The following is a 27,200-nucleotide window of genomic DNA, read 5'->3' on the forward strand; positions in this document are numbered from 1 at the left end:
ATTTTCTTGATGAGATTTCCTTTATTTGTTGTGTGTCTTTTATCTCCCTGAACCTTATAGCCAAGAAATTTCTAAAACAAGAACAAAAACATCTTTTTTTACATAGTTGATTTAATTTGAAGGTTAACCATTTTTGGGTTTGTGTGTGTGCATGTGTGTGTGTGTGTGTGTGTGTTGTAAGGTTTGAACTTGGGGCCTGGATGCTGTACCTGAGCTCTCTTGCTCAAGGCTAGAGCTCTACCACTTGGAGCTACAGAGACACTTCTAGTTTTTGGGTGGTTAATTGGAGGTAAGAGTTTCATGGGGACTTTTCTGCTGGGGTTGGCTTTGAACTGTTACCCTCAGATGTCAGGTTCCTGAGCACATAGGATTATAGGTATGAGCCTTTGGTACCTGGTGGTTAGCCAGTTTTTTAAAAGACAAAAAGGAAAAAAAAAAGGCAAGGCAAAATGTGATTGGTTTCATTTATTATGGTTGCCATGTATAACTGCACCCCCTTACTTTCCTCCCACCATGCCTTTCTACTTGGCACATGTACCACCTATAGTTTCCTTGGGCTGAGCATTTGACTTTAGAATGTGAGGTATGTCTCAGGAAACATGGTGGCAATGTGCAGGATGAAATGTGTGGAACTCATGAAATTCACCATGAAATGCTACTAGATACAGCTAGAGAGCTTTCTATCTAGAGATGTACAACTTAACATACCTGGTCGTGTTCAGAATAGAATAGCAAACACAAATTACATAAAGTTAAAGTGCCATTCAAAATCATATATCTTAAGTAAACATCGATTGTACATAGTTTGCAAACCTTTAGATGAGGCACATATCTAGGCAATTATTGTCATAAAATTGTTTTTGTCTTCTTTCCTTATTTTCCATGTGAATAAATCTTAAGATATTTAGCTTACTGCATAAAATTAGCTTTCAGCTAAAGAACCAGAAGTAATGAATGTTGTTAGAATCTCAAAATACAATATTAAAGATAAGAGGATAATTAGGAAAATCAGAAGTTAAAACATTTAAATTCTGATTAACACTACATGAAATTGTCTTAAATCTGGTAAATTAGTTTTCAAGAAAATAAGGCACTTTTTATCCTTAGGGTTTATATCCAATAACTGCATCAAACCTAATGTTGATCTTTTGTTTCAAAATTACCAGGAAACGCTCAGGAAGGATCCTGAAAGAAAGATATGTAAAAATGAATAGAAAATTATTATGTTCATTTACAAAATATCTTCTTTTTGAAGATAGAATAAATTTAAAACAAAACAAAAAATAAACAAGCAAACAGAAAAACCTCAAAACTTTTATAGTTTTTATGATTAACACATACTAATGTCAAGTCCATTTTAGACATGATTACAAACTTTTACTCTGAATTTTGACTATAGTCTTCTCTATTAAATTCAGTTTTCTTTTAAAATGAAAAGAAAGGAAGCTTCACTTTCTTAGGGTAGTAGTAACTCAAAGTTTACATTTGTTAGTGTAGTTATCGCCTGAACTCAGAGCCTATGTCTATTGCTTGGCTTTTTTACACAAAGCTGGAGCACTTCAACTTGAACCACACCTCAATTTCTAGCTTGTTTGCTGGTTAGTTGGAGATAAGAGTTTCTTAGATTTTTCTGCCCAGGCTATCTTCAAACCCAGATCCTTAGTTCTCAACCTCCTTGGTAGCTATGATTATAGATGTGAGCTATGGGTGCTCAGTGACAAAGGTCATTTGAAATATAGATTACCTAGCTATATGTGTTTTTTAAATGTGCTTTTCCACTTTTTTCAAGAGATTAGTTGAAAATTAATTGGAATGAATAGTTGAATGCTAAAGGTTTAAAAAAGGAAACTTGCCATTGGAAAGTAAGTAAAAGTGAGAGCTAATTTTATAATTCCGAATGTCATTTAAATGTTCCACTGGAAAACGGAGAAAATAGAACTGCTAACTGAAAATGTAGACCATGCACCTGGGTTTTGAGCATAATGTGGAATAAATCAACTGGCCTTTAGGTTTAAATAACTCACAAATAAATGGAATAATTAATGCCTACCTCACAAGTGTTCTTTGTAAGAATACTTTATTCCTTATAGGAATCTATGTATTCATATAAAAGATCTTAAACTGTGATGGACATGTAGCAGGTTCTATCTCTTTTCTCAATCTATACTTAAGAATTAAGTATAAATTTAGGATCTGGGTGCTATGGCCCATGCCTGTTATCCTAGCTACTCAGGAAGCTAAGATCTGAGGATCACAGTTCAAAGCCAGTCCAGGCAAGAAAGTCCATGAGACTCTTATCTCCAATTAACTATCAAAAAAGTTGAAAATGGAGCTGTGTCTCAAGTGGTAGAGCACTATCCTTGAGCAAAAAAAAAACACCCCAGGGACAGCATCTAGGCTGTAAGTTCAAGCCCTAGAACAGGCAAAAAAGAAAGAAGGAAAAGAAAAAAAAAGATTTGTTACATTCCAGTGAGAGAAAATCTACAGAATATGTAAGCCAGTGTCATGACCCACAGAGATTTATCAGACTGCATTAAAATAGGATTTGGTAATGCACACTCACCAATGAGAGTAGTAGTAGTGGTAGTAATAGTGAATGGTGGTGAGATGTTAATCGTACTATCTCAATGACTCCTCTCTCAGCTCATCTTATTTTTTTTCCGTTTATCTTTTTTTTATTGTGAAAATACTATACAGAGGGGTTACAATTACATGGGCAAGATAATGAGTACATTTCTTATCAAGCATTATAGCCTCCTCCTTTGTTTCCCCTTCCCATCCTATCTTCCCTGCCCCCCTGTTCCCCCCCCCCCAAAGTTGTAAAGTTCGTTTTCGACATAACGACTTGTACATCTCATTATTGCAATGGGTCCACCTGTATCCCTATTTAAACTATTTGTTTTTTCCCTACTCAGCTCATTTTACAGTTGAAGAAGCTGAGCATCAAAGATGTTGTGGAACTCATCTTCATTCACGTTGCAAGAACATCTAACTCCAGAGACCACACTGAGTCTCCATGTTAAAAGGCCAGGGATTTGAACCAGGTTCTGGTGCCTATGCCTGTCATCCTAGTTACTCAGGAGGCTAAGATCTGAGGATCTTCCAGCCCCAATAGAATAGCCCAATAAGATTCTTATCTCTAATTAACTAGCAAAAGACCAGCACAGGAGATGTGGCTTAATTGGTAGAGCAACAGCCTTGAGTAAAAAAGCCAAGCCAAAGAGTAAGCCCTTGAGTTCAAGTCCCAGTACACACACACACACACACACACACACACACACACACACACGCGCACACACACATACACACACACACAGAGTCTAGGGATTAGAATTCATCTATTCAATTGGCAAACATTTTGATGTGTCCTATATGTCAGCCACTCTTTATGAAACACTGGCCAAGTTCTTTCTCTGGAGGATGATATTCTTCAGAGCTGTCATAGCTAAATGCTTGCTTACGCCATGTGTCATGTAAAATGTTAAAACCTTACAGGTTTTGCCAGGTGCCAGTGGCTCAGGCCTGTAATCCTAACAACCTTAGAAGGCTGAGATCTGAAGATCAGGGTTCCAGGTTAGTCTGGGCAGAAAAGTCCATGAGACTCTTATCGCCAATAAACTACTAAAAAAAAAAAAAAAGCTGGAAGTGGAGTTGGGCCTCAAGTGGTAGAGAGAGAGCCTTGAACACTAAAGCTCAGGGATAGTTCCCAGACCCTGAGTTCAAGCCCCAGGACCAACAAAAAGTTAAAAAAAAAGCAAGCAAACAAGAAACTTGTCAGGTTTTAACTCTTTTCTCATCAAGGACAACCCTGGAGATTCAGATTCATTACCTAAACCTTCCAGTATTCAACTTTGGTTCTTATTACAGGATTGGCAAGCCTGACACATACCATACTTTGGATCTCGTGACTTATTATTTTTTTTGTGATTATAGTTCTGTAAATCTTTGGACTGTTGGTGGCAGATACCTGTTAAAATAGAAACTTCAGAGTTGCAACTCAAATACATTAATATCTGTAGAAATGAAATCCAGGAATCTGTTTTTCAAATAGATTTCACAAGTGATTCAGATCCCAATTCAGGCAATCTTGAGTCTCAGCATGGGCAGCAAGAGACTTTTTGTCCTCATCCCTCACTTTCCACTCATTACTGGACCAACCTCAGCAGCACAGTTTTCCCAGTCAAGCCATGGTAAAGGTTTCTTTAAATTGCTGGGCTTCCAAGTCTTGGCTGTGCATAGAATTACGTGGAGAGGTCCTAAACCTCTTAAAGCCTGGCCATAGGCCACACCAATTAAATAAGAGCCTTGAGAATCAGTCTTAGTGTAAGAATTTTTTTTTAATGTTGTTGTTGTTGTTGTTGTTGTAACCAGGGTTTGAACTCTGGGCCTTGCACTTGTACCAAGCTTGGCTTGCTTGTTTGGCTGGTTCTGTATTCCTTGAGCCATGCCTCCAGTCCTGTTTTTTGATGTTATTTTAGAGATTTGAGTCTCCTGGACTGTTCTGTCCAGGCTGGTTTTAAATCTCAATCCTCTGGGCTTTAGTCTCCTGATTAGCAGGGATTATCTGCACCAGGCTACATCTGCATTTTCAAAACCTTTCAGGTAATTGCAATATTCATCAAAGGAAGTGTTTCTGAGATTTTATAAAGCATACAGTCATGTGGTGATCTTCTGTACATGCAAATTTTTACTAAGATCTGGAGAATCTGTGTTTCTAAGCAACTCCCCAGAGATAGTGATGCTAAAAAAACCCATGGGCCTCATTGGAAGGAGTTAGGCTCAATGATAAGGTCAAATAGCAACTCCTATATTGCAGTGTGGTTTTCCACATAGTGAATGAGTACTTAGAATTGAATTCACTTTTTTACAAATCCACAATGGAAAAACACTTTAAAATGATCACTTATAGGGCTGGGAAGATGGCTCAGCAGTAGAGTGCTTGCCTTGCATGCATGAGGCCCTGGGTTCCATTCCTCAGCACCACAAAGCAGAAAAAGCCGGAAGTGGTGCTGTGGCTGAAGAGCTGCGGGACAGTGCCCAGGCCCAGAGGTCAAGCCCCACAACTGACCAAAAAAAAAAAGTCACTTATAATAATTCATTCACAAGACAACAGTTCCAGAAATACGCAAATTTCACTATTGTTGTTTTCCTTACAAAGACTTTAAGAAAACATGAAAATGGTTTACCAATATCATTACCACACACTCTGTGTGTGTGTGTGTGTGTGTGTGTGTGTGTACACACATGCATGCATGCAGTACTGGGGTTTGAACTCAGAGCCTGGGTAGTGCTGTCTCTTACAATTTTTTTCACTCAATTTTTTCACTCAAGGCTGGCTTTCTGCCACTTGACAATCAACTCCACTTTAGGCTTTTTGGTGGTTAATTGGAGATAAGACTCTCGTGAACTTTCCTGCTCTTGCTGACTTCGTACCGTGATTCCTAGTAGCTAGGATTTCAGATGTGAGGCACAGACAATGGGTGAACACATGTATTTAAAACATTCTGGCATGTTAGTTGGAGAGCTCAAGTGGTAATATGACCCAACTCTGAGGACCTGAGTTCAACTTACAATGTAATAGCCATTTGCTTTTATACTAACAAATTTATCCATCACTTACCTTTCCAGTGCCGTTAAAATGAGTATAGAAGATGGAACAAAAATCATTTTCTGCTCAGTCAGGATTCCATTCATGAGCTTTCTGACAACTTCCTCAGGTTCCAGAGTGGGTCCTAAGCTGAAATCAGAGGCAGTCTTTAGTAACAGAAGCCCTCTGAGATTGTGCGGGGAGGGGAGGGGGTGGGGCGGCAGGGCTCACTGCAAGGAAAGGAACCCACTGCAAGACTTGAAGCTTAGCTCATCTGCAGCAGGCAGTCCCTTACAGATGCCTAGAGAGAGCAGCACTTAATTATGAGTATCAGCAAGCACAATCTCTATAACGTTACTCTGTGCTGCTTAGTCTATGTAGGTTGTCGCACTGAAGTTGTACAACAACCTAAAGCACTTGATCTATGATCCTTATTTTACAAATGAGGATTATGGAAGTAACTAGGATTCAGAAATGATTTAGCTAGATTAGGGAAAGTTCATTTTTGAACCTTCATTTGACTTGGGCACAATTACACAAGTTTTATTAGATATACAGTGAAGTATCCAAGTAAATAAAATGTAACCGCTATGTGTCTGGCTTTTGGACTTTTATCCTACCTGGAAGCTCCAGATTTATTAGGTCTTGATTTATTGGTCAGCCCCTGACCTCATTCTATGTGACAACCGCCCTATGTAATCACCCAGGCAAATGTACCACAGATTAGTAGGTGGTCCCCAAAGCATGGCTTCTTAAGATCTAGATGTTAAAGCTCGATGCTAGTGGCTCATACTTGCAAGCCTCACTACTCTGGAGGCTGAAATCTGGAGGATCTTTGTTTAAAGCCAGTCCCAGTAGAAAAGTCTTTCAGGTTCCATCTCCAATTAACCAGCAAAAAGGCAAAGTGAGCAAGCAAAAGAGGCCCTGACTTCAAACCTCAGTACTGTCGAAAGAAGGAAAAGAAAGAAAGAGAAAGAGATAGAGAAAGAGAGAGAGAGAGAGAGGGAGGGAGAGAGAGAAAAGAATAAAGAAGGATAGAGAAAAAAAGAAGACACAAACAAGATAGGCAGGTATGGACACCTGAGAAGATGAGCCCAGAGACTGAAAGATGCTGTGCCTTGCTAAGCATTTCAGAGTCTCATTCTGGCTACCAGCCTCCATGATCCCACACTCCTTGTAATCCATAACATCTGAGTGCATGAATGGTATAGCACACTCTGTCAGCATGGAGGCCCTGCTACCCTGCCAAGCAGATGCTACTTCAGTGCCTGAAATTTTTACCTTGTACCCAGTCTACCTGATGTTCTGAGTCCCTCTCAGAGACCTTCTATTTCCAATATAATGGCTGGCCAATATAGTTTTATTTATTTATGCAAATAAGTTGTCTAAAGGGGTTTCATTGTGACATTTCTTTGCATGCACAAGGTATCCTGGTCAAACTCACCTCCCTCTTTCAATCCTCCTCCTTGTGCCCCCACCCCACCTGCTCACCCTCTACTTTAAACAATTCATTATTTCATTATTCTACCTTCATACATGTCTACCAAATACTTCACAATATTATTGGTTTAAAAATACCAAAGGGTAAACCAGGTGCTGGTGGCTCATGCTTGTAATCAATCTTAGCTACTCAGGAGGCTGAAATTGGAGGATCACAGTTCAAAGCCAGCCCCAGCAAGAAGGTCTGTGAGACTCTTATCTCCAATTAACCACCAGAAAACTAGAAGTGGAGCTGTGGCTCAAAGTGGTAGAGCACCAGTCTTGAACATAAAGCTCGGGGACAGTGCCCAGGTCCTAAGTTCAAGCCAATGACTGACAAAAACAAACCAAACCAAAGGTATTCAGAAGAGTAAGAAAACCAAATTTCTTGGTAGAATAAAAATGTACAAAAACGTCACTAATTAGCAATGTTTTCCCCCTAACCTTCTAATGTTAATGAAATTAAACAAATGTTCCATGGAGTTTGTAGAAACCGTACAGAAGCCATTTAATCAATGGGGGGGAGGGGAGGGCAGGATGGTACCTGTGGGAGCCAGGGATACTGGGGGTAGAAGAGCAGGGATTGTTTTCACCTTGGAAGCACAGTCTGCTTCTCTATCTTGTCTCCTGCTTACTTGACCATCTAAGTAGCTGAGTAATTTGGGGGGAAATATTCGACTCATTTTGCATTTCGTAGTCTGAAATTGGGGTAAGGTGATGGAATGATGGTAACAATAGGATCTCCAGAGGACAGCAATGCCAGTTTGGTTCCATTTGCTGATTTTCATGGTCTCCCAATATGGCTGGTTTTAAGCTACCCTAGTGACATTGCTGAATGATTGCAAGCCAGTGCTCATGGGCAGTGGGTAGGATGGTAACATGGAAGCAAACAGTTACATTATACACCATTTACACCATTGTTGTATAGTATGTGATAAAACTCCTCCCTCCCCCAATCTACTAAAATAAGAATACATGTTTTTCTCAAAAACGCCTGGGTGCCAGTGGCTTACATCTGTCATCCTAGCTACTCAGGAGGCTGAGATCTGGGAATTGCAGTTTGGAATTTTGAGGGTAGTCCAGGCAGGCAAGTTTGTGAGACTCATACCAAATTAACCAGCAAAAAGCAAAAGTGGAGCTGTGGCTCAAATGCTACATCACAAGCCTTGAGCAGAAAAGGCAAGTGAACATATGAGGCCCTGAGTTCAAGCCTTAATACTTGTACCAAACAAACAAACAAAAATCCTCCCAAGACATCATGGTTCAAATTTAGCCATTTGAAGGTTGCTTTGATTCTCTTCACTCAGAAATCTGGTTCTGTGTTTCTTGGTCTAAAGGTCTGCTATGCTGTTTATGGGCATAACTCTTACCTATGAAAGAGGAATAGGAACATCTCTCTTAAAATACTGTAAAGTTGGGCTGGAAGGTGGCTCAGTGGTAGAGCACTTGCCCTGCATGCATGAGGCCCTGGGTTTGATTCCCCAGCACCACATAAGCAAAAAGAAAAAAAGCCGGAAGTGGCGCTGTGGCTCAAGTGGTAGAGCGCTAGCCTTGAGCTGAAGAGCTGAGGGACAGCGCCCAGACCCAGAGTCCAGGCCCCACGACCGAACCCCCCAAAAAACAAATACTGTAAAGTTGTCAGGGTGCTGGTAAGTCATGCCTGTAATCCTAGCTACTCAGGAGGCTGAGATCTGAGGATCACGGTTCAAAACCAACTCAGGCAGGAAAGTCTTGAAGACTCATCTCCAATTTACTATCTGAAAACCAGAAGTGGAGCTGTGTCCTAAGTGGCAGGGCACTAGCCTTGAGCAGAAAAAAAGCTCAGGGACAGCATCTAGCCCCTGGATTGAATTCCAGAACACACACACACACACACACACACACACACACACACACACACACACACACACACACACACACGTTCAATTAGGATATATGTTCTTCCCTCTACTTAAAAGTACCAAATTTAAGTATTTGAACAAACTTCATCTGTAGTATGCCCTCTACCATCAGCTTTGCCAGGGCAGGTTTGGATTTCTATGATTAAGCAAGAATTATTAGCTTCTAGTCACACTTTTAGTTTCCTAATTATTTCTTAATTGTACTGGCAAAGTTTTGCCAAAAGATGGCGATCTTACCTTGCAGCCTTGTCCAGGGACTAGGTTAAAACATTCAAACATGTAATATATAATTGAATATAATGTAGTCATTATATCCAATATACATTATATAAAAAATGAGCTATGTGGGGCTGGGAAGGTGGCTTAGTGGTAGAGCGCTTGCCTTGCATGCATGAGGCCCTGGGTTCGATTCCTCAGCACCACATAAGCAAAAAGAAAAAAGCCGGAAGTGGCACTGTGGCTCAAGTGGTAGAGTGCTAGCCTTGAGCTGAAGAGCTGAGGGACAGCGCCCAGGCCCAGAGTTCAGGCCCCACAACCAGACCCCCCCCCAAAAAAAATGAACTATGCAACTTCTGGGTATGGATGGAGAGAACAAAGGAAGGGGTGACATTGACCAAGAAGCATTGTATTCATAACCTGACTTATGGAATTGTAACCCCTTTGTACAACTCCTTAATAACAACAATTATAACTAATTTTAAAAACAGTCAACTATAATTTTAAAACATGGTGTTTTTAACTACTGAAAGACAGTTTGACTTTAACAACAGAAACAATAACAAGAGAACCTACTACTGCTCAAGTGGCCAAACTCAATATTCCTCATCAATATCAAATACATTTTACTAAGAACAGCTAAACTGGAAGAAAGAGGGATGAAGTTTGAAAGGGCAGAATGAAGATAAAACACCAAATCTTAACAATACAATAGAACAAGGGGTTCAAAAAAAAACAGTTCAAGTCAGTATGTGAATTTAGTAGGATATAAATTTTAAATCAGTAAGAGAAATAATGTATTATTGTAAGAGAACTCATTATTTGTGCAAAGCAATTAAACTATACCATAACCTTATTTCTTTAATTAAAATAAATTTGGGTAGAAAGAATAGTTTGATATAAAAGTGTAATAATAAAATACCTACTAAAGGGAGGCAGTGGCTCAAGCCAGTTATTCTAGCTACTCTGGAGGCTGAGATCAGGAAGATGATAGTTCAAGGCCAGTACTCTAAAACTGAGCTACATCATCATCCCTTCTAGGAGCACAAGATCACATCTCAAGCAATAAAAAGCTGGACACTAGTACACACCTGTCATCCCAAGTACACAGGAAGCATAAATAGGAGGCTCACATTCTAGGCTTACTTGAGCAAAAATGAGACACTACTTGAAAAATAAAAGCCAAGTGGTCATGATTCAAGTGATATTGCACCTCCCTACAAAAGCAGGGTCCTGAGTTTAAACTCCAGTACTGATAAAAAAAAATTACTAAAAGGGCAGGTGATATAGTGCTACTAGAAATAAAATAGATATGGAAATATCTGAGCCACAAATATTTACAACTTGGAAATACTGCATTTGATTCAGTATTGCCTCCTTACAAATCTTCCTGAAGAAAACAATTACCCAAATGTTAAAACAGCACGTACAAAGATGTTCATTACAGCTCTGCTTTACTAAAAATGAAGAAAATTGAAGAGCTGAAGGTGTGGTTCAGCAGAAGAGCACTTACCTAGCAAATAGGAAGACTTGATTTCAAACTCAATACAACCAAAAAATGAATAAGGTAAAAACACAGAAAGTTGAAACACTAAAATTATCACTTGAGGCACTATTTTTCTAATAACCAATATAGTTTATGATAAAGATCTATATTCAACAACCATGAAAAGATATCCACAATAATATGTATTGTCAATTATTTCTGAATTCACTGATATGAACAGATGATCAGGTGATAATGCTCAGAAAAACCAGCAGTTTACTGTTGCCAGAACCTCATATGTAATATATGCTCATTATTTGGAATTAGATTTTCATTTTTTAATATACATGGATATATACAAATGTTTCTATCAAAATGTTAAAGAGTAGTTTCCACCAGACTCAGTTTGAAAAGAAATGCATTTAATTTTCCCCCACAATGTTGTAATTTGTTTTTTTAAAGCATGCTTATGGTTATAAAGACATTAAAGCTAGCTCCAAAGAGAAGAAATGTTAAACAGTATTCTCAGAACTGATTCTATATAATTTTTATGTTTTTAAACAAGGCAAGAGTTTGGTCTAGAACATATTTTAGAGGAGTTCTCTCTTTTGTATGTGTGTGTGCGTGTGTGCGTGCGTGTGTGTGTGTGTGTGCAGGTCCTGAGTGTGTGTGTATGTGTGTGTGTGTGTGTGTGTGTGTGTGTGTGTGTGTGAGAGAGAGAGAGAGAGAGAGAGAGAGAGAGAGAGTGTGTGTGTGTGTGTGTGTGTGTGTGCAGGTCCTGAGGCTCTGAACTCAGGGCCTGGGTGTTGTTCCAGAGTGTTTTCACTCAAGGCTAACCCTCTACCACTTGAGCCACAGCTCCCCTTTTTTTTTTTTTTTTTGGTAGTTGATTAAAGATAAGAGTTTCATGGACTTTCCTGCCCAGGCTAGTTTTGAACATCTTAGCTTCCTGAGTAGCTAGAATGACAGAGGTGAGTCACTGGCACCTGGCTTACAGGATAATTTCTAAATGACCCAAGCAATACTTTGTCACTCTGTAGTCTGGTTATCTCTCAGAGAGTCCCAGACCCTCCTTCCACCACTCTATTACCTCCACTATACCAATAAACCATCATCTGTGTGGGTGAGGATTTCACCTTTGTCCCCAACACTCCTGGAGACATAAATACATCTTTGAGTCTAAGACGCACTGCTTGGGAAAGAACAAGGATTAGCAAGTGCATCTGTGCCATTCGTATTTACATTTGTAGTCACTCTCTCCTTTGTTTCCTCACCTGTTTTCTCATAATCTCACAGAAACTGAAAGTAAAGTAAATGAAAGGCATTGAATACCAGGTGTTTTGGGCTTTCAAATACTTAGGAAAACCACAGGATGTACCCATAGCTACCGGATCCTTTTGTCTCCATGCAGTCCCTACTTACCTGGTCCTTGGGTTCTTGATAAAGCCAGTGTTTATGAAATTAGGACAGAGACATGTTGTTTTGATTCCAGGTCTTCCTAATGCAGCCACTTCATCAGTCAAAGCTCTATGAAATCCAACGGCAGCAAACTTGCTTGAGCTGCAACAGAGAATTTACAAACTAACTGCAGAACTCTGACCAGTCTGCTCATTCCATACACATACGTTCTCATTGCTAAGTGTGGGCCCCTGACCAGCAGCAGGGTGGGCATCTCAGGCTAAGTGCACAGCTACTGAATCAGGGGCCACACTGCATTAGATCTTCAGTGTCAATCCAGGCACATTAATAGCTGAAGACACAAGACATGCAAGAGTCACTACATCAGAGTGACTCATCAGAGTCAGAATCTGGTGTGATGGATGTGGGGCTTGGAACATGGGCAGTGTTTTCATTGTTGCTCCTTCCATTAAACCCAATGTCATTGTCAGCTGTCCATTATTTATTATAAAATGCGCAGGCAATTTACTAGAAAATACTCCCAGATAAACCCCTCTTCTTTCTATAAGTTTCAGCTTGTCTTCCTTCAAGACTTTTTCTAAGCCCTACTCTAAATTATTTTCTAATGATATTGTGCTCTGTTAAAATCTAATGCTAATGACTCAGTTTGGCTGTTTGGACACTTGTAATTACCATACTTAAAAACTGATTATTTGAGTTGACAAAATATATCAGCCAGGTAATTTTGTTCCTTTGTTTAAGAAAAAATACTGATAACCAGCTGCTGGTAGTTTGTGACTAATCCTAGCTACTCAAGAGACTGATATCTGTACATAATGGTTCAAAGCTAGCCCAGTCAGGAAAGTCTGTGACTTTTATCTCTAATACCAAAAAAAAGGGGGGGGGGGCTGGGAAGGTGGCTCAGTGGTAGAGCACTTGCCTTGCATGCATGAGGCCCTTGGTTCGATTCCTCAGTACCACATAAGCAAAAAGAAAAAAGCCAGAAGTGGCGCTGTGGCTCAAGTGTTAGAGCACTAGCCTTGAGCTGAAGAGCTGAGGGACAGTGCCCAGGCCCAGAGTTCAGGCCCCAGGACCGGACCCCTTCCCCCACCCCCCCAAAAAAAGCAAAAAAAGGCCGAAAGAACAGAAAAACAAAATTTAAAAAAATGGAGCTGTAGTTTAAGTGATAGAGTGCTAGCCTTGAGTTGGAAAAGCTCAAGAACAGCACCCAGGACCTGCGTTCAAGCGCAGTGACTGCATATGCACACACATACACACACAAACATACACAAGATACTGGTGAAAAATATACTTGGTAAGCAGCAGATTTTCTTTTTAGAGTAGAATCTTGCATTTTGCACATTCATCATTAAATGTGTTGTGTTCCAATTCCCAAGAGAAACTGAACTTATTTTTCCATGATAGCTGATCAGAATTGTAATAGATTTTATTGCTGTTGGGATTCAAGGCTGAGGGATGGATTGTACAGAAAAAAATAATCCTATGTTTCCCTCATTTCATTGTAACCAAAAGGTGCTGCAACATTTATGACCAGTGTCACAGAAGCAAAGTATTCTGGAGAGGTGGGACCACACTGTTTTGTTTGAACACGGGGAATGGGAATGAAACATAAAACCAACCGGCATCTTCCTGTTACTCAACACCTGCACAATTTCAGATTCTGTGCCAAATGCATTACACTATATGATATGAACCTTATGACAATTAATAGCCCATTGCATGGATGAGAAAAATGAACTCTAGAAGAGTTGACTAACTTGCCTAAGATTATAGAAACAGCGATTGAATTAATCTTCACAATGTCATCATTCATAATAATCCTATGCTGGAAATAACCCAAATATTTACAAACAGCATAGAAAAATAGCTGAGTGCTGGTGGTTCACACCTGTAATCATAGCTACTCGGGAGGTCTGAGGATTATGGTTCAAAGCCAGCTTGGGCAGGGAAGTCTGTGAGATTCTTATCTCCAATTAGCCACCAGAAAATTGGAAGTATCACTATGGCTCAAAGTGGTAGAGCACTAGCCTTGAGCATAAAGAGCTCAGGGACAGTACTCAGGCCCTGAGTTCAAGCCCCAAGGCGGACAAAAAAAAAAAAAGGAAAAAATAGGTTATTGTTGAGTCACACTAAACCAGACTCCACTGTAATGAAAATGATCAAACAATAGTTCACAATTACATCATGGATAAACCTTACAAATGCAGTGTAGTCTATGTATAGAAAAATAGAAAACAAGGCACATTGATTTGTGGTGTCACAAGTCAAGATTGTGGTTACCTTTGAAAATGAAGGGGGAGATGAGTGGTAGACACTGTCCCCAATCTAGGATCTGGTAATGTTTGTTTATTTTTTTTTTAACCTGCCTGGAAGTAAAACAAATGCATCTACTTGGTATACCCAAGATTTCTTCTTTTCAGGCCATGTGTACTGTGCTTTGAAAGACAATGTTTACACTTAAAGAGCTGTGTATCCTAAACTGCCCAGCTGTAATAGCATCTGATAAACAATGCTGACTGCTGGTGGAAGTCTTTGGCATGTTTCTTCCAAGTCCTATCATTGATCAGATGTTTAGTAAGAACCAGAGCCAAATGAAGAAGATAACTGTCAGGCTAGGATCATAGATGGCCAAGAGAACTGTGGTCTCCAGAAGGGAGTTCTGGGAGTACTAGAAACCACAAATCTGTTGCTAAGTTTGAAGCGTACAAACCCCTGGGGTAGTTATATCCTTTCCTGCTATATCAAATGACAACTTGGTGTAGATTTTCAAAGCCTTTCCTCTTCTCAAGCTATTTTACTGCCACCTGCAGTAAAATATAATTCAAGATGTAATTCAAGTCTAAAAATGACCAGAATGAGAGAACAATTGTGTAGTGTACAATCTCTACAACTGTGTGTGTCATCCCTACTCTGACAGTACTTAATGAGAACCATATTTCTGCCCAAAGCTCCATCACTAACAGTGTGTGTGTGTGTGTGTGTGTGTGTATGTGTGTGTGTTAGTTACACAAAGTAGTCTGTCTTTGTTAATATTAAGGAACACTCATTGGCACAGAATCAATTCAGAGCCCCAAGAACTACTGTTTAACATGAAAAAGGAGGAGGGCCTGCTGGGCCCACTGGTGGCTCACACCTGTAATCCTAGCTACTCAGAAGGCTGAGATCTGAGGATGGTGGTTTGAAGCCAGCCCAGGCAGGAAAGTCTGTGAGACTTATCTCTAACAAAAGAAAGCCAGAAGTGGAGCGTGATTCAAGTGGTAGAATGCAAGCCTTGAGCAAAAAAGCTAAAGGACAACAGTGCCCAGGCTCTGTGTTCAAGCTCCAGTTCCACCCTTCCTTCTCATCTTGCCACAAAAAGGAGGGGAAAGCAGGCAATGCCCCCCATCTTGCTGGATGCAAATCCTCCATTTACCTCAGAGCCTAGTAACAAGATTAGGGGTGGCAGGAAAGTGGAATGTGGTGGAGTAGCCCTGCAGGTAGCATACCTGAAACTACCTTTCATCAGGAAGCAAAGAAAAGGAAGTATAGCCACATTAGCTCTATACTGTTTGAGCTAATCCCCTAACTTAAGCTGGCTCTGTGCAATGTGATACAATGGTTCTGTTCTAGGATTGGCTCACCACTTTGTCATCTTCTTTTAAATTTGAGATTTCAATCTAAGTCTATAGTTATTGTTAAAAACATTAGAAAACAAATCTATAATCTGCAGGAAAAATAAAGAAAACACAGATGAATACAAAGAACAAAATAAAAATCAAATAAAAAAATTAGTTGTTGGAGGGCAATGAACTTTAAAAAACAAGAAGTGGTTATTCTTATGAATGGCAACTGAAGTTTTTGTTTTGTTTTCAGTTCCCAGTTCTTGTGCATGAGTGATCTGTGGCTGAGCTGTATCACTAGCCTATATGAACAACTTCTTGGATTGGGGATGTGATTCAATTAATAAAGTGCCTGCCTACCAAGTACAAGGCCCTGATTCAAACCTCAGTATTGGGGGTGGAGGGAGGGAGGAAGGAGTCATTTCTTTATTATGGTTAGAAAATTGGTATATATCATTGTAAACTTTTATATAAACAAAATATTTATACACACATCACATATATTAACAAATTACCCTTCTCATGTCTATTTTTCTCTCTCTCTGTCTCTCTCTCTATATACATATATATATATATATATCCATAGCTACATACATAGCTACAAATATATAGGTATGGTTTTAGAATTTAAGTACTTCTAAATGAGAAAAGTGGAAAAAATAAACTATAACATTTCACACATAAGTACATGTTTGCATAATTACAATTTGACATTTTAAATGTTATTACTCGCATAAATCGAAACAGCCAAGAATAGTTAGGGGTGTGTGCAATCAACAAGGAACAACCTAACTAACTACGTGGCCTCAGGAATCAATTCTTTTTTCCTTTCTTTCCCTTATCCTTCTCTCTTTCTCCCTTTCTCCTTCCCTCTTTCCTCTCTTCCTCCCTCCCTCTCTTCCTCCCTCTCTCCCTTTCTTCCTTCTTTCCTCAGTACTAGTAATTGAATTCCAAGCCTTGGGCTTGCTAGATAGGTACTCTACCACTTAAGCCAGGCCCAAAATCCTTTTGGTGTTTTATTCAGATAAAGTCTTGGGGCTTTTCCCAAGCTGGTCTTGAACCTTTATCTTCTGGTCTCCACTTTCTAACAATATGGGCTTACAGGCAAGCATCACTTCAGCCAGCCACAAATCTGATCCTTACAGTACAGTGTAGCACACAATTACCATGAACTAAATACATGTTATGGCAAATTCTCCACTTACTATAACAATAGGGTTTCCAAAAATGGAAAGCCATTACATTTTTTAAAGTAAAAAACAATTTAATTATTTGGATGCTTTCTTTGTTTAGAATCCCAGATAAATATTCTCACTCATTCTCCCTCTTTTTCATTGTGTTTTCTTTCTGGAAAAATTTTACTTGGATAGTTATATCCCAAGTAATTAATTAATATTGATCATGTAAATGATTAATATAAATTTTTTAGCGATACAAAAATACCAGCCTTGTTATATAATTCCTTGCTGTTGAAAAGGATGAGAAATGAGGTAAGATGTTTGTCTGCAATTGCATAAATTCCCACAGCCACCTCTAGAACAGTATTATTTTTTTCTTTCTTTCTTTTTTGGTGCTAGTACTAGGGCTTAGACTCAGGGTCTAGATATGGTCCTTTAGCTTTTATGATCAAAGCTAGCACTCTACCACTTAAGTTTTATGTCTTGTGTTTTGGTGGTTAGTTGGAGGTTAGAATGTCAAGGACTTTACTGCCTTAGGTGGCTTCAAACCTTGATCTTCAGAACTCAGCCTCCCAAGTAGCTATGATTACAGGTGTGAGCCACTGGCTTCTAGCAATAATGTTGCTTTAAAAGAGATTTGGTGCAACGCCTTGCATATCAGTGATTTAGGCTATTGACATGATAAAGATAGTCTCCTTTAGACAGAGTAAGAAATCCCATATGAGTTAAGCATAGGAACCAATACCAGTAAGTGTGGAACTCACATACCAATAAGCCAGCAGGAAGGGAACGGTGGTGTGGCCTGCTGCTGATGCCACGGTGACAATATGGCCATAGTTATTCTTCATCATCACTGGGAGAAATGCCTTCGTAGTCTAGAAATAGTTTTCATTGAAAGAGAAAAACAAATCTTTTTTATGATCCACAGGACCCCTGGGAATATTTTATCACACAAGTACATTCAAAAATGTTGCTTTTGGTCTGAATGAAAAAAATCTAAATTGCCAAGTGTGTCCTCATAAGGCAATTAGGTAGGATGCTCACATTAGAAACACAAATGATGAAACACAATGATGTCTTCTACCAACTCATGTGTTAAATAAGGAGAACAAACTAGAGTCACAGGAGAATTTATACTTAATGTGAAATTATTAAAAAAACAGTTTGCTCATAGTATCATACTATGGAAGTGAAGGGCAATCTCATAATTCATGGACTAAACATTGACCCCTATGCAGAAGCAAATACAAGCATGTCTTTCTTTTTTGTAATTTTTTTTTTTTTTTTTAATATTTTGTTAGTCATGGGGCTTGAACTCTGGGACTGGGCGCTGTCCCTGCGCTCTTCAGCTCAAGGCTAGTGCTCTAACACTAGAGCCATAATGCCACTTCCAGGTCTTTCATTTTAACAAACATAAAAGTACAAAGATAAAGACAAGTGTGGTAAGTGTCTACATGTAATCCCAGCATTTAGGCTGAAGCAGGAGAGTGTGAGTTCGTGAGTTCAAGGCTGGCCTATGCTGTATAGTTCAAGGCCAGCTTGAGCTACATAGTAGGACCCTGTCTCAATTCTTCTTCACTCCCCAGACAATACAATTTTAGGACGAATAATAGTAAGTTAGTTTATTATTATTCACTTCATTATTAGTATTATTAAATTTGGGGAGCAAGATAATTGGCAGAATTTGGTCGTAGCATGAAAAAGAAATAATTCCTTGTAGAATGTTTTCCCTGGAAACTTTAGGACTGATTTAATACTTTCATATATGTGCTGAAGGCACCTTTTTTTTTTTTTTTCTAATTTTATTTTTTAAACGGTTGTGGGGCCTGAACTCTGGGCCTGGGCACTGTCCCTCAGCTCTTCAGCTCAAGGCTAGCACTCTACCACTTGAGCCACAGCGCCACTTCTGGCTATTTTCTTTTTGCTTATGTGGTGCTGAGGAATCAAACCCAGGGCCTCAGGCATGTAAGGCAAGCGCTATACCACTGAGCCACCTTCCCAGCCCTGAAAGCACCTTTTAAACTTAATCTTTGGGGTTTTCAAAGTGTTTTTGTTTTTGGGTTTTTTTGGTCATGGGACTTGAACTCTGTGCCTGGGCACTGATCCTGAGCTCTTCAGCTCAAGACAAGCACTCTACCATTTGAGCCACAGCGCCACTTCCAGTTTCCTGGTGGTTTATTGGAGATCAGAGTCTCACGGACTTTCCTGCCCTGCTGGCTTTGAAGCACAATCCTCAGATCTCAGTCTCCTGCATAGCTAGGATTACAGGTGGGAGCCACAGCACCCTGCTTAAAGTGTTTTTGTGGAAGGAATCATGCTTACCCAGAAATGTGCAAGAACATTGACTTCAAAGGTCTTTTCAATCTGAGGGTCTTGTGTGGCAAACAAATCCGATGCGTAGACTACACCAGCATTGTTTACCAAAATACTAACATCTCCAACATCTGCCTTCACCTTTAAAATAAAACCAGAAAACTACATTCACAAAGAGGCAGGTACGTAGGTTTGCATGTAATGACCCTTAAATGCATATATATTTTTCTACTAGATGTAGTAGGAAAAGTAGTTTTGTCTTTGTGTTGACATGAAGAAAAAAGCACACTCTTTTAATTTTAAGTACTTACTGTCCAAAGCAACTCTGCCAACCAGCATACCAGTTAGACATTTTCTTTTTTTTTTTTTTTTGGGTCCGATTGTGGGGCCTGAACTATGGGCCTGGGCGCTGTCCCTCAGCTCTTCAACTCAAGGCTAGTGCTCTACCACTTGAGCCAAAGCACCACTTCCGGCTTTTTTTCTTTTTGCTTATGTGGTGCTAGGGAATCGAACCCAGGGCCTCATACATGCAAGGCAAGCGCTCTACCACTGAGCCAACTTCCCAGCCCCCAGTTAGACATTTTCTTTTGAAACTTAGTTAAGACAAAGTTGATGTTTCTCTATTGATTATAGCTCAAAAGACCTCTGCCTAAGCAGCATTTATTTTTGAAGCACTATATAAAAAGCATTTATTTTTGAAGCACATACACACATATATGTATACATGTATATATATATACACATGTATACATATATATATATAAATAATTATAGGCACTGTCCCTGAGATTTTCACTCAAGGATAATGTTCTACCACTTTGAGCCACTTCCAGTTTTCTGGGGGTTAATTGGAGATAAGAGTCTCACAGAATTTCCTTTCTGGGCTGGCTTTGAATGGTGATCTTTGGATCTCAGCCTCCTGAGTAACTAGGATTACAGGCCACCGGTGTCCAGCTTTTATATTTATATCTTCATAATCACTTTGTCTTACTGCTCACCAGTCATTTTCCTACATTCCTAATGAAGGGAGGGGTAGTTTGGGGTGTCTTAGGTCAGCCTTGAGTTCTTGCTGTATCACTATGAAACAAAACTATTGAGCCTTTCAAAACTTCAATTACTCCTTTTAAAATAGAGGGTAAGGGGCTGGGAAGGTGGCTCAGTGGTAGAGTGCTTGCCTTGCATGCATGAGGCCCTGGATTTGATTCCTCAGTACCACATAAGCAGAAAAAGCTGGAAGTGGTGCTTGGCTCAAGTGGTAGAGCACTAGCCTTGAGCTGAAGAGCTGAGGGACAGTGCCCAGGCCCAGAGTTCAGGCTCCATGACTGACAAAAAAATATAATGAAATAAAATAGAGTAACATAACTTGCTTGTGAGTTATTGTGGGAACAAATGAAATGACATAAAGGAACTATCTCTATGCCTTATAAATTGCTATGACTATTATTATTGTGTATCATATTATTATTTGTTATTATGTTATACTGAGGATTAAACTAGGGTCTTGCACTTGCTAGGACAGTGCTCTACCACTTGAGCTACACCTTCAACCCTGTATTATTATACATTTCATTTCTATGTATGAAGTACATGTTTGAAGTTTTCTTTGTGTGTGGTACTGGATTTGAACTTAAAGCCTCATGCTTGTCTGGCTTTCTTGCTCATACCTGGTACTACACCACTCTAACCTTACACTTTTGCTGTTTATTTTTTGGGAGATGGAGTCTAGTAAACTTTTTTTAACTGGGGCTGACCTTGAATTGAGATCCTCTGCATCTCAATCTTCTGAGTAGCTTGGATTTATAGGCATGAATTACCCATTTTACCTTCAAGGCTCATCTTTGGTTACTTAATATAGGAACTTATGTATGAGATAAATAAAATCTTAAAGTATTTGTATATTTTCCTAATATATGTGTGTGGTATAGATGTGTTTTTATAACTACTTATTTTGGTATTAATCAAAAGGAAGAACATTCAAGAAATTATGTGGTCACATGGGAGAACTTTTTATTTTGTGTGCCAGTACTAGGACTTGAACCAATAAGGTTCAGCTTGCTCTTAGCTTTTTCACTCAAGGTGTGTCCTTTATCACTTGAACCACAGCTCCACTTCTGGCTTTTTTCTGGTTCAGTGGAGATAGGAGTCTAAGGATTTTTCTGCCAGGTTGGCTTTAAACCTCGATCCTCAGATCTCAGCTTCCTGAGTAGGTAGGATTACAGGCATGGGCCATGGGTACCTAGACTGGGAGGGCTTATATATGCTGATAGGCTAAATTTCAAAGGCTACTACAACTATCATAGGAAAAATGCTTTCAACTGAAAAAGAATAAGCAAGAGAACAGAGCCTTCTGCCCAAAACAATAGAAGGCATTCTTTGAACTGTGAAGAATATTTGCACTGTTCAGGACACTCACAGAAACTTGATGCTTAAGCTGTCTTTTTACTTTTTCTATCTATCTTTCTTTTTTTCGTCTGTTCATTTGTTCTTTCTTTCATTCATTCATTTTTACTTTCTTTTTTTTTTTGTCAGTCATGGGGTTTGAATTCAGGGCTTGGGTACTGTCCCTGAGCTCTTTCACTTCAAGCTAGTACTCTACTACTTTGAGCCATAGCTCCACTTGCAATTTTCTGGTGGTTAATTGGAGATAAGAGTCTCATGGACTTTCCTTCCCTGGCTAGTTTCAAATTGCAATCCTCAGATCTCAGCCTCCTGAGTAGCTAGGATGATAAGCATGAGCCACCAGCACTCAGCTTGTACTTTTTTATTTTTAATGTTACAACGTAGTCATATACTTTCTGATATATATTCTGCTCTAAATAAATCCTAACTACTAGTAGAAGTGTCATTATCTAAAACACTGCTGCTGGATGCTGCAAATGTAAGAACTTACAACACAGGTACTCAACTGTATCAGAATCATGAGTGAAGATGCCAGGTTGGTAAACATATAAATTCCTGAGTTCTGTCTCATGCCGACTGTGAGTAGAGCTCAAGCGTATATATTTAAAAAAGCTTCCTGGAAGGATCTGGAATATACCATGATCTGCAAATCTTAGTTCTAAATCTGGGTCTACTACTAGCCAGCTACTGGGAGAAAAAAAAATCACAATATTTGCCAATTACTTTATATCATGAACAGACTTGATCTTCAAAATACTTCCTAGTGCTAACAGATGTGATTCTAGATGAATGCAAAAATTCTCACCTTCTTTGCAGAGCTGTAAATCTCTTCTCGGTTACTGCAGTCTACTACGTACGAATAAGCGTGGGCCCCAAGTTTCCTGCATTGGGCAGCAGTTTCCTCAATGCCATGCTAGAAAAAGCAACAGAAGGCAAGAGACAAATAGATGACCTATTGCAATTGGGAAGGTTATAATCCCCAGGCAAAAGGTGAAGTTTTAAAACTGAACTCATTGCACCTGATAAAGAGCTCGCTATCTGGTCCTTAAAGTTTTCCAATCACTTCTAGCAAGTTCTGCTCCTACCAACCTGGGACCACCATATGACCTCTTACTGGGATTACCACAATGATGTCTTAACCTCTTTGTTGTTCCTTCCATCTCTCCTTAACACTTTGTTCTTCAGCTGGAGGCTGCAGGATCCTTCTCAATAGAAAATGAGTCAAACCCTCCATTGCTTTCCCAAGAGGAGATACCAGGTTCAAACAATAGGTACATCTCTAGACCAGCACTGTCCCAGAGAAATGTAATGTAAACTACATATCTAATTTAAATTTTTAAAAAATGATATTTGTATTATCTGTAAGTTGTTGTACAAAGGAGTTAACAGTTAACAAATCAATTCGTAAGTACAGTGCATCTTGAGAGATGTCCCTCCTTTCATCATTCTTCCCTGTCAACTCCTCCCCTAATTTAACCTTTCCTTATATAAAAATAACTGTATATGCATAAAAATGTATATATAGAGCTGGTACTAGGGTTTGAACTCATGGCCTGGGCATTGTCCCATTGCTCTTTTGCTAAAGGCTAGAACTTTATACACAAACCATAGCTCCACTTCTAGCTTTATGCTAGTTAGTTGGGAATAAGAAATCTCACAGATATTCCTGCCTGGCCTGGCCTGGCTTTGAACTGTGATTTGAGCTCAGATCTCTTCCTGCTAAGCAAGGATTACAGGTATGAGCCACTGTTGCCTGGCTAGAAAAATAAGATTTAACAGTATATTTTCTCTGAATTACCTGAAAAATTTGTCTCTTAGGTGCCTTCACCTATTTTATCATGAGATGACTTGTGGATATTTGTACTAATTCCTGGGTATTTGTACTAAAAACATATGAATGCCAAAGGTCAAAACATGTCATAGTTAACAAGAAATGGTTCAGACATGGGGAATTGAAAGCATTATTTCCAAATTGATTGTACCACATAAATTCAGACAAATAAAGCACAACAAATTATGTCAAACTCTTCTAATGGTTTTCTGCTTTGCTTTTTATTGTTCCAACAGGCCCTAATTTGGGGGTATGTGTACCACAGGTAACACTGAACTAAGTTGACATTATGATGATTGATTCAAGTGTGGGAAGTCAAGAAAAGGCTGAATGCTATTACCCACAGCTCATGAATCAGAGTGAATCAGGGTCAGGCTGAACTTCGCATCACAAAATAGGCAGCAAAATCTGAACAGATTCATGGCCAACAGTTTCTACATAACAATGGGCAATGTCTACAATCCTGCGTATTTGACGAACTATTCAACTGATCCTTTTATTTACCCTGTATGTTAAAATCATTGTCATTTTAGCAAATTAAATATGATATTCTACATTCTTTTTTCACGCTAACTTGTCAAAAACAAGTGGGCTACAGACATCATACCTTAGCTCAGATTTGCCATATTTCAAATGCTCAACAGCCACAAGTGACCAGTGGCTACTCCCTGGCTCTGTATTTGACAGCTCTGTTCATTTCTCTCGGTTCCTTCACATTGTGCCAGGTATTGCATTTGCTGGGCACTCTCCACAGACAAAGCATAGGACTCCCTGTGTTCTCAGCATCTGATGTTGACTCAACAGTCCCTATGTTTTTTATTGTAGTGCGGAGGATAGAACCCAGAGCCTAGCTTGGTGGGCAAATGTTCACCAATGAGCTACATCTGAAGCCTCTAATGTCTCTATCTTGTTTATTTTATCTTTTTTAATGAGGCCTTCTCTAGATACTTGTATGAAATAGTCAACCCAGCCCTCCCCACCACATACAACCCTATCTCCTTTCAAGTATTATTTATTTTTCTTTTATACTTAACAGCATCCAATAATTATATTATTATGCAGTATGACTTATTCACTGTCTTTGGCCCATGCAGCAGCTGTTTTATTTTCTTTTCTGCTGTATCCACATTGTGTGGTAGAAAGTAAATGCTTGATAAGTATTTGTTGGATACATGAACATCATTTCAGATCAGAGAAATTTTGTGCTAATCAACCGTAGGCACTGATGGGGAACCATGAACTTACTTCCTCTTTGTCAAAGAAGAACAATAACTAGCAAACTAGTGTGTTTACCATATGCCTCACAAGGCTAAATCATCTCATGCATTATCTCCTATCATTTTCCTGATTTTTGAAGGATAGTTATATTACCCATTGTTTCTGAAAACTAAAGTTCTGAGAATTTGACTAAGTCTCTAAGCTAAGAAATGACTAAGATTCTAAGCATTTATGTCTGGCCAAACCACCAGGCAGACCACAGCCCGAGGCCTATAAGCCCTCTTGTTATCTTTCACTGCCCTATTTGTTACTTATGAACTATTTTCCCAGGCATTTGTGGTGCAAACCTGTAATCCTAGCTATTTAGGAGGCTGAGGTCTGAGGATGGCTGTTGGAAGCCAGCCAGGGCAGTAAAGTCTAGGAAACTCTTATCTCCATTAAACTACTCAGAAAAAGCCAGAAGTGGAGCTGTGGCTCAAGTGGTAGAGCCCTAGCTTTGAGCAAAAGCTCAGGAAGAGAAGCAGGCCTGGAGTTCAAGCCTAGGACTGGAACCAAAAATAACAAAAACAACAACATATATTCTGTGCTGGATTTAGGGCCCCTTCTATTTTCTTTTTTTTTTAAGAGTTTTTTTTTTTTTTTTTTGGGTCCGGTCGTGGAGCCTGAACTCTGGGCCTGGGCACTGTCCCTCAGCTCTTCAGCTCAAGGCTAGCACTCTACCACTTGATCCACAGCCCCACTTCCAGCTTTTTTCTTTTTGCTTATGTGGTGCTGAGGAATCGAACCCAGGGCCTCAGGCATGCAAGGCAAGCGCTCTACCACTGAGCCACCTTCCCAGCCCCGCCCCTTCTATTTTCTATCTGATCCTAATGTCTAAACTGTTAATAATTAGTACTTGCTGCTTATAATCTTCATTAACTATCCCTTGGGCTATACTTATTTAACCTCAGGTACTTAAATTCTTGTTTACAGAATTAGATGTTGGCTAGTATGAAATCAATAGTGTTTCAACAGTGCCTCCCAGAAACCTTTGTTCATCTGTCAAAGGTCAAACAAAATGTTCTGTTTTAGGGCTTTCTCTTTCCCTAAGCCCACACTTTTGCTTGTCCTGGGGAAATATTGCATTGAAAATTATTTCTTTCTTCCTTCCTTTCTCTTTCTTTCTTTCTTTCTTTCTTTCTTTCTTTCTTTCTTTCTTTCTTTCTTTCTTTCTTTCTTTCTTTCTTTCTTTCTTTCTCTCTCTCTCTCTCTCTCTCTTCCTTTTTTTCTTTCTTCCTTCCTTCCTTTCTCTTTCTTTCTTTTTTCCTTCCTTCCTGCCTTTCTAAAAAATATTTTCACTAAAAGGTGATTTCCAAAAATTTCTCTTGGCAGTCATCACAGCAGAATAATATTGTTTTCTGTTGGGTGTAATCTTTTAAACCACTTAATTCAGTAACTGCAAATAGGACACAGTAGGTGGCTATTTTTTTCCACATGATCTAGATAGACGGAGTAAAATCAGGATGGGGAAAGATTAAAAATGATTTTCAAGGCAAAAGTTCTGGATGAATGTACAATGTTACATGGTGACCGGCAGAAGCGGAGAATGGGGTCTCCTCTCCGTCTATTCATCATGTGATCCTAAACAGAGTAATTAATTCATCTTTCCCTGCCTGGAATGGCAAAAGTAACTGTCTTATGCCTTCTTTAAGACAACACGGTAAAGGGTGGCTGATGATAAAATGTAGCCATATAGCCATAAGTTTAAACGTACCAGAAAGCAAAGCATGGAAAGTGCTATTACCTTATTGATATCCCAGAGAATCAATTTGGCCTTAAGTTTGGCAAATTCGTAGGCAGTCAGTCTTCCAATTCCATGTCCAGCTCCAGTGATGAGCACGATTTCTCCGGTGACTGATTTTTTCTTCTTCGGGAGAAAAAGCTTGATGAGTGACTCCAAGCTGCAGATGATGAGTAAGGGCAGAAGGAGGAGGGAGTTCAGGAAGACTTTCATTCTTCTGGCGGCTGGGAGCCTCAGCTCCGTTTTCCTTCTTTACCGACCCTCGCAGTTGCTTCTGAGGGTGGGTTGAACGAACAGCGGTTCTAGGAAAAGATCCGCTCAACCCCTAGGAGAAAAAAACAACTCTGAAACCTTTCCTTCCGCTGGGCTGGGCTTTGTTAGGGTTTCTTCAATTGGCTGCGGCTGCAGTGCAGAGCAACCGACCGCTGGCTGGCTCAGAGAGCTGGGAGGGACAAAAGTCCAAACCCCAGCCGGACTCTCACTGCGGGTGGGGCCTGGGTGGCTTTGCACCTACTTCCTTCTTCTCTCCACAGCTGGCCTGGCAGGGTTCCTCGACCCTTTGTTTTCCCCTGTTAGCGCAATCGCGCTCTCTGGATTGAATGCCTGCAGCCCTGAGCTGGCTTCTTTGGAAGTTGAAGGTTGTCTATCACTGGCGAAAGGATGAAAATGAAGAATCAAATCTGAAAATAGCCAACAGTTCTCCTGCTAAGATTTCACCCTGCATCCCACTTGAGTTGGAATGAAGCACCATTTCTGGAGGACGGAGGAAATTGTGTCTTTCTAAGTCATAATC

The 27,200-nt window shown here is 39.6% G+C and overlaps 1 protein-coding gene across 1 annotated transcript; it reads right to left on the minus strand.

Moving 5' to 3' along the window:
• Positions 1–460: 460 nt before the first annotated feature.
• Positions 461–26,805, minus strand: Hsd17b11 (hydroxysteroid 17-beta dehydrogenase 11). Its single transcript, XM_042668448.1, has 7 exons — positions 26,411–26,805; positions 22,384–22,491; positions 19,188–19,319; positions 17,634–17,740; positions 12,092–12,229; positions 5,621–5,737; positions 461–1,185 (listed from the first exon to the last, which is right to left on the minus strand). The coding sequence occupies exons 1-7, from the start codon at positions 26,618–26,620 to the stop codon at positions 1,104–1,106; spliced, it is 894 nt and encodes a 297-aa protein (XP_042524382.1). The 5' UTR covers positions 26,621–26,805; the 3' UTR covers positions 461–1,103.
• Positions 26,806–27,200: the final 395 nt, after the last annotated feature.

This window comes from Dipodomys spectabilis, unplaced genomic scaffold (genome assembly GCF_019054845.1).
Source record: "Dipodomys spectabilis isolate Male_0828 unplaced genomic scaffold, ASM1905484v1 ptg000436l, whole genome shotgun sequence".
NCBI classification, from domain to species: Eukaryota; Metazoa; Chordata; class Mammalia; order Rodentia; family Heteromyidae; genus Dipodomys; species Dipodomys spectabilis.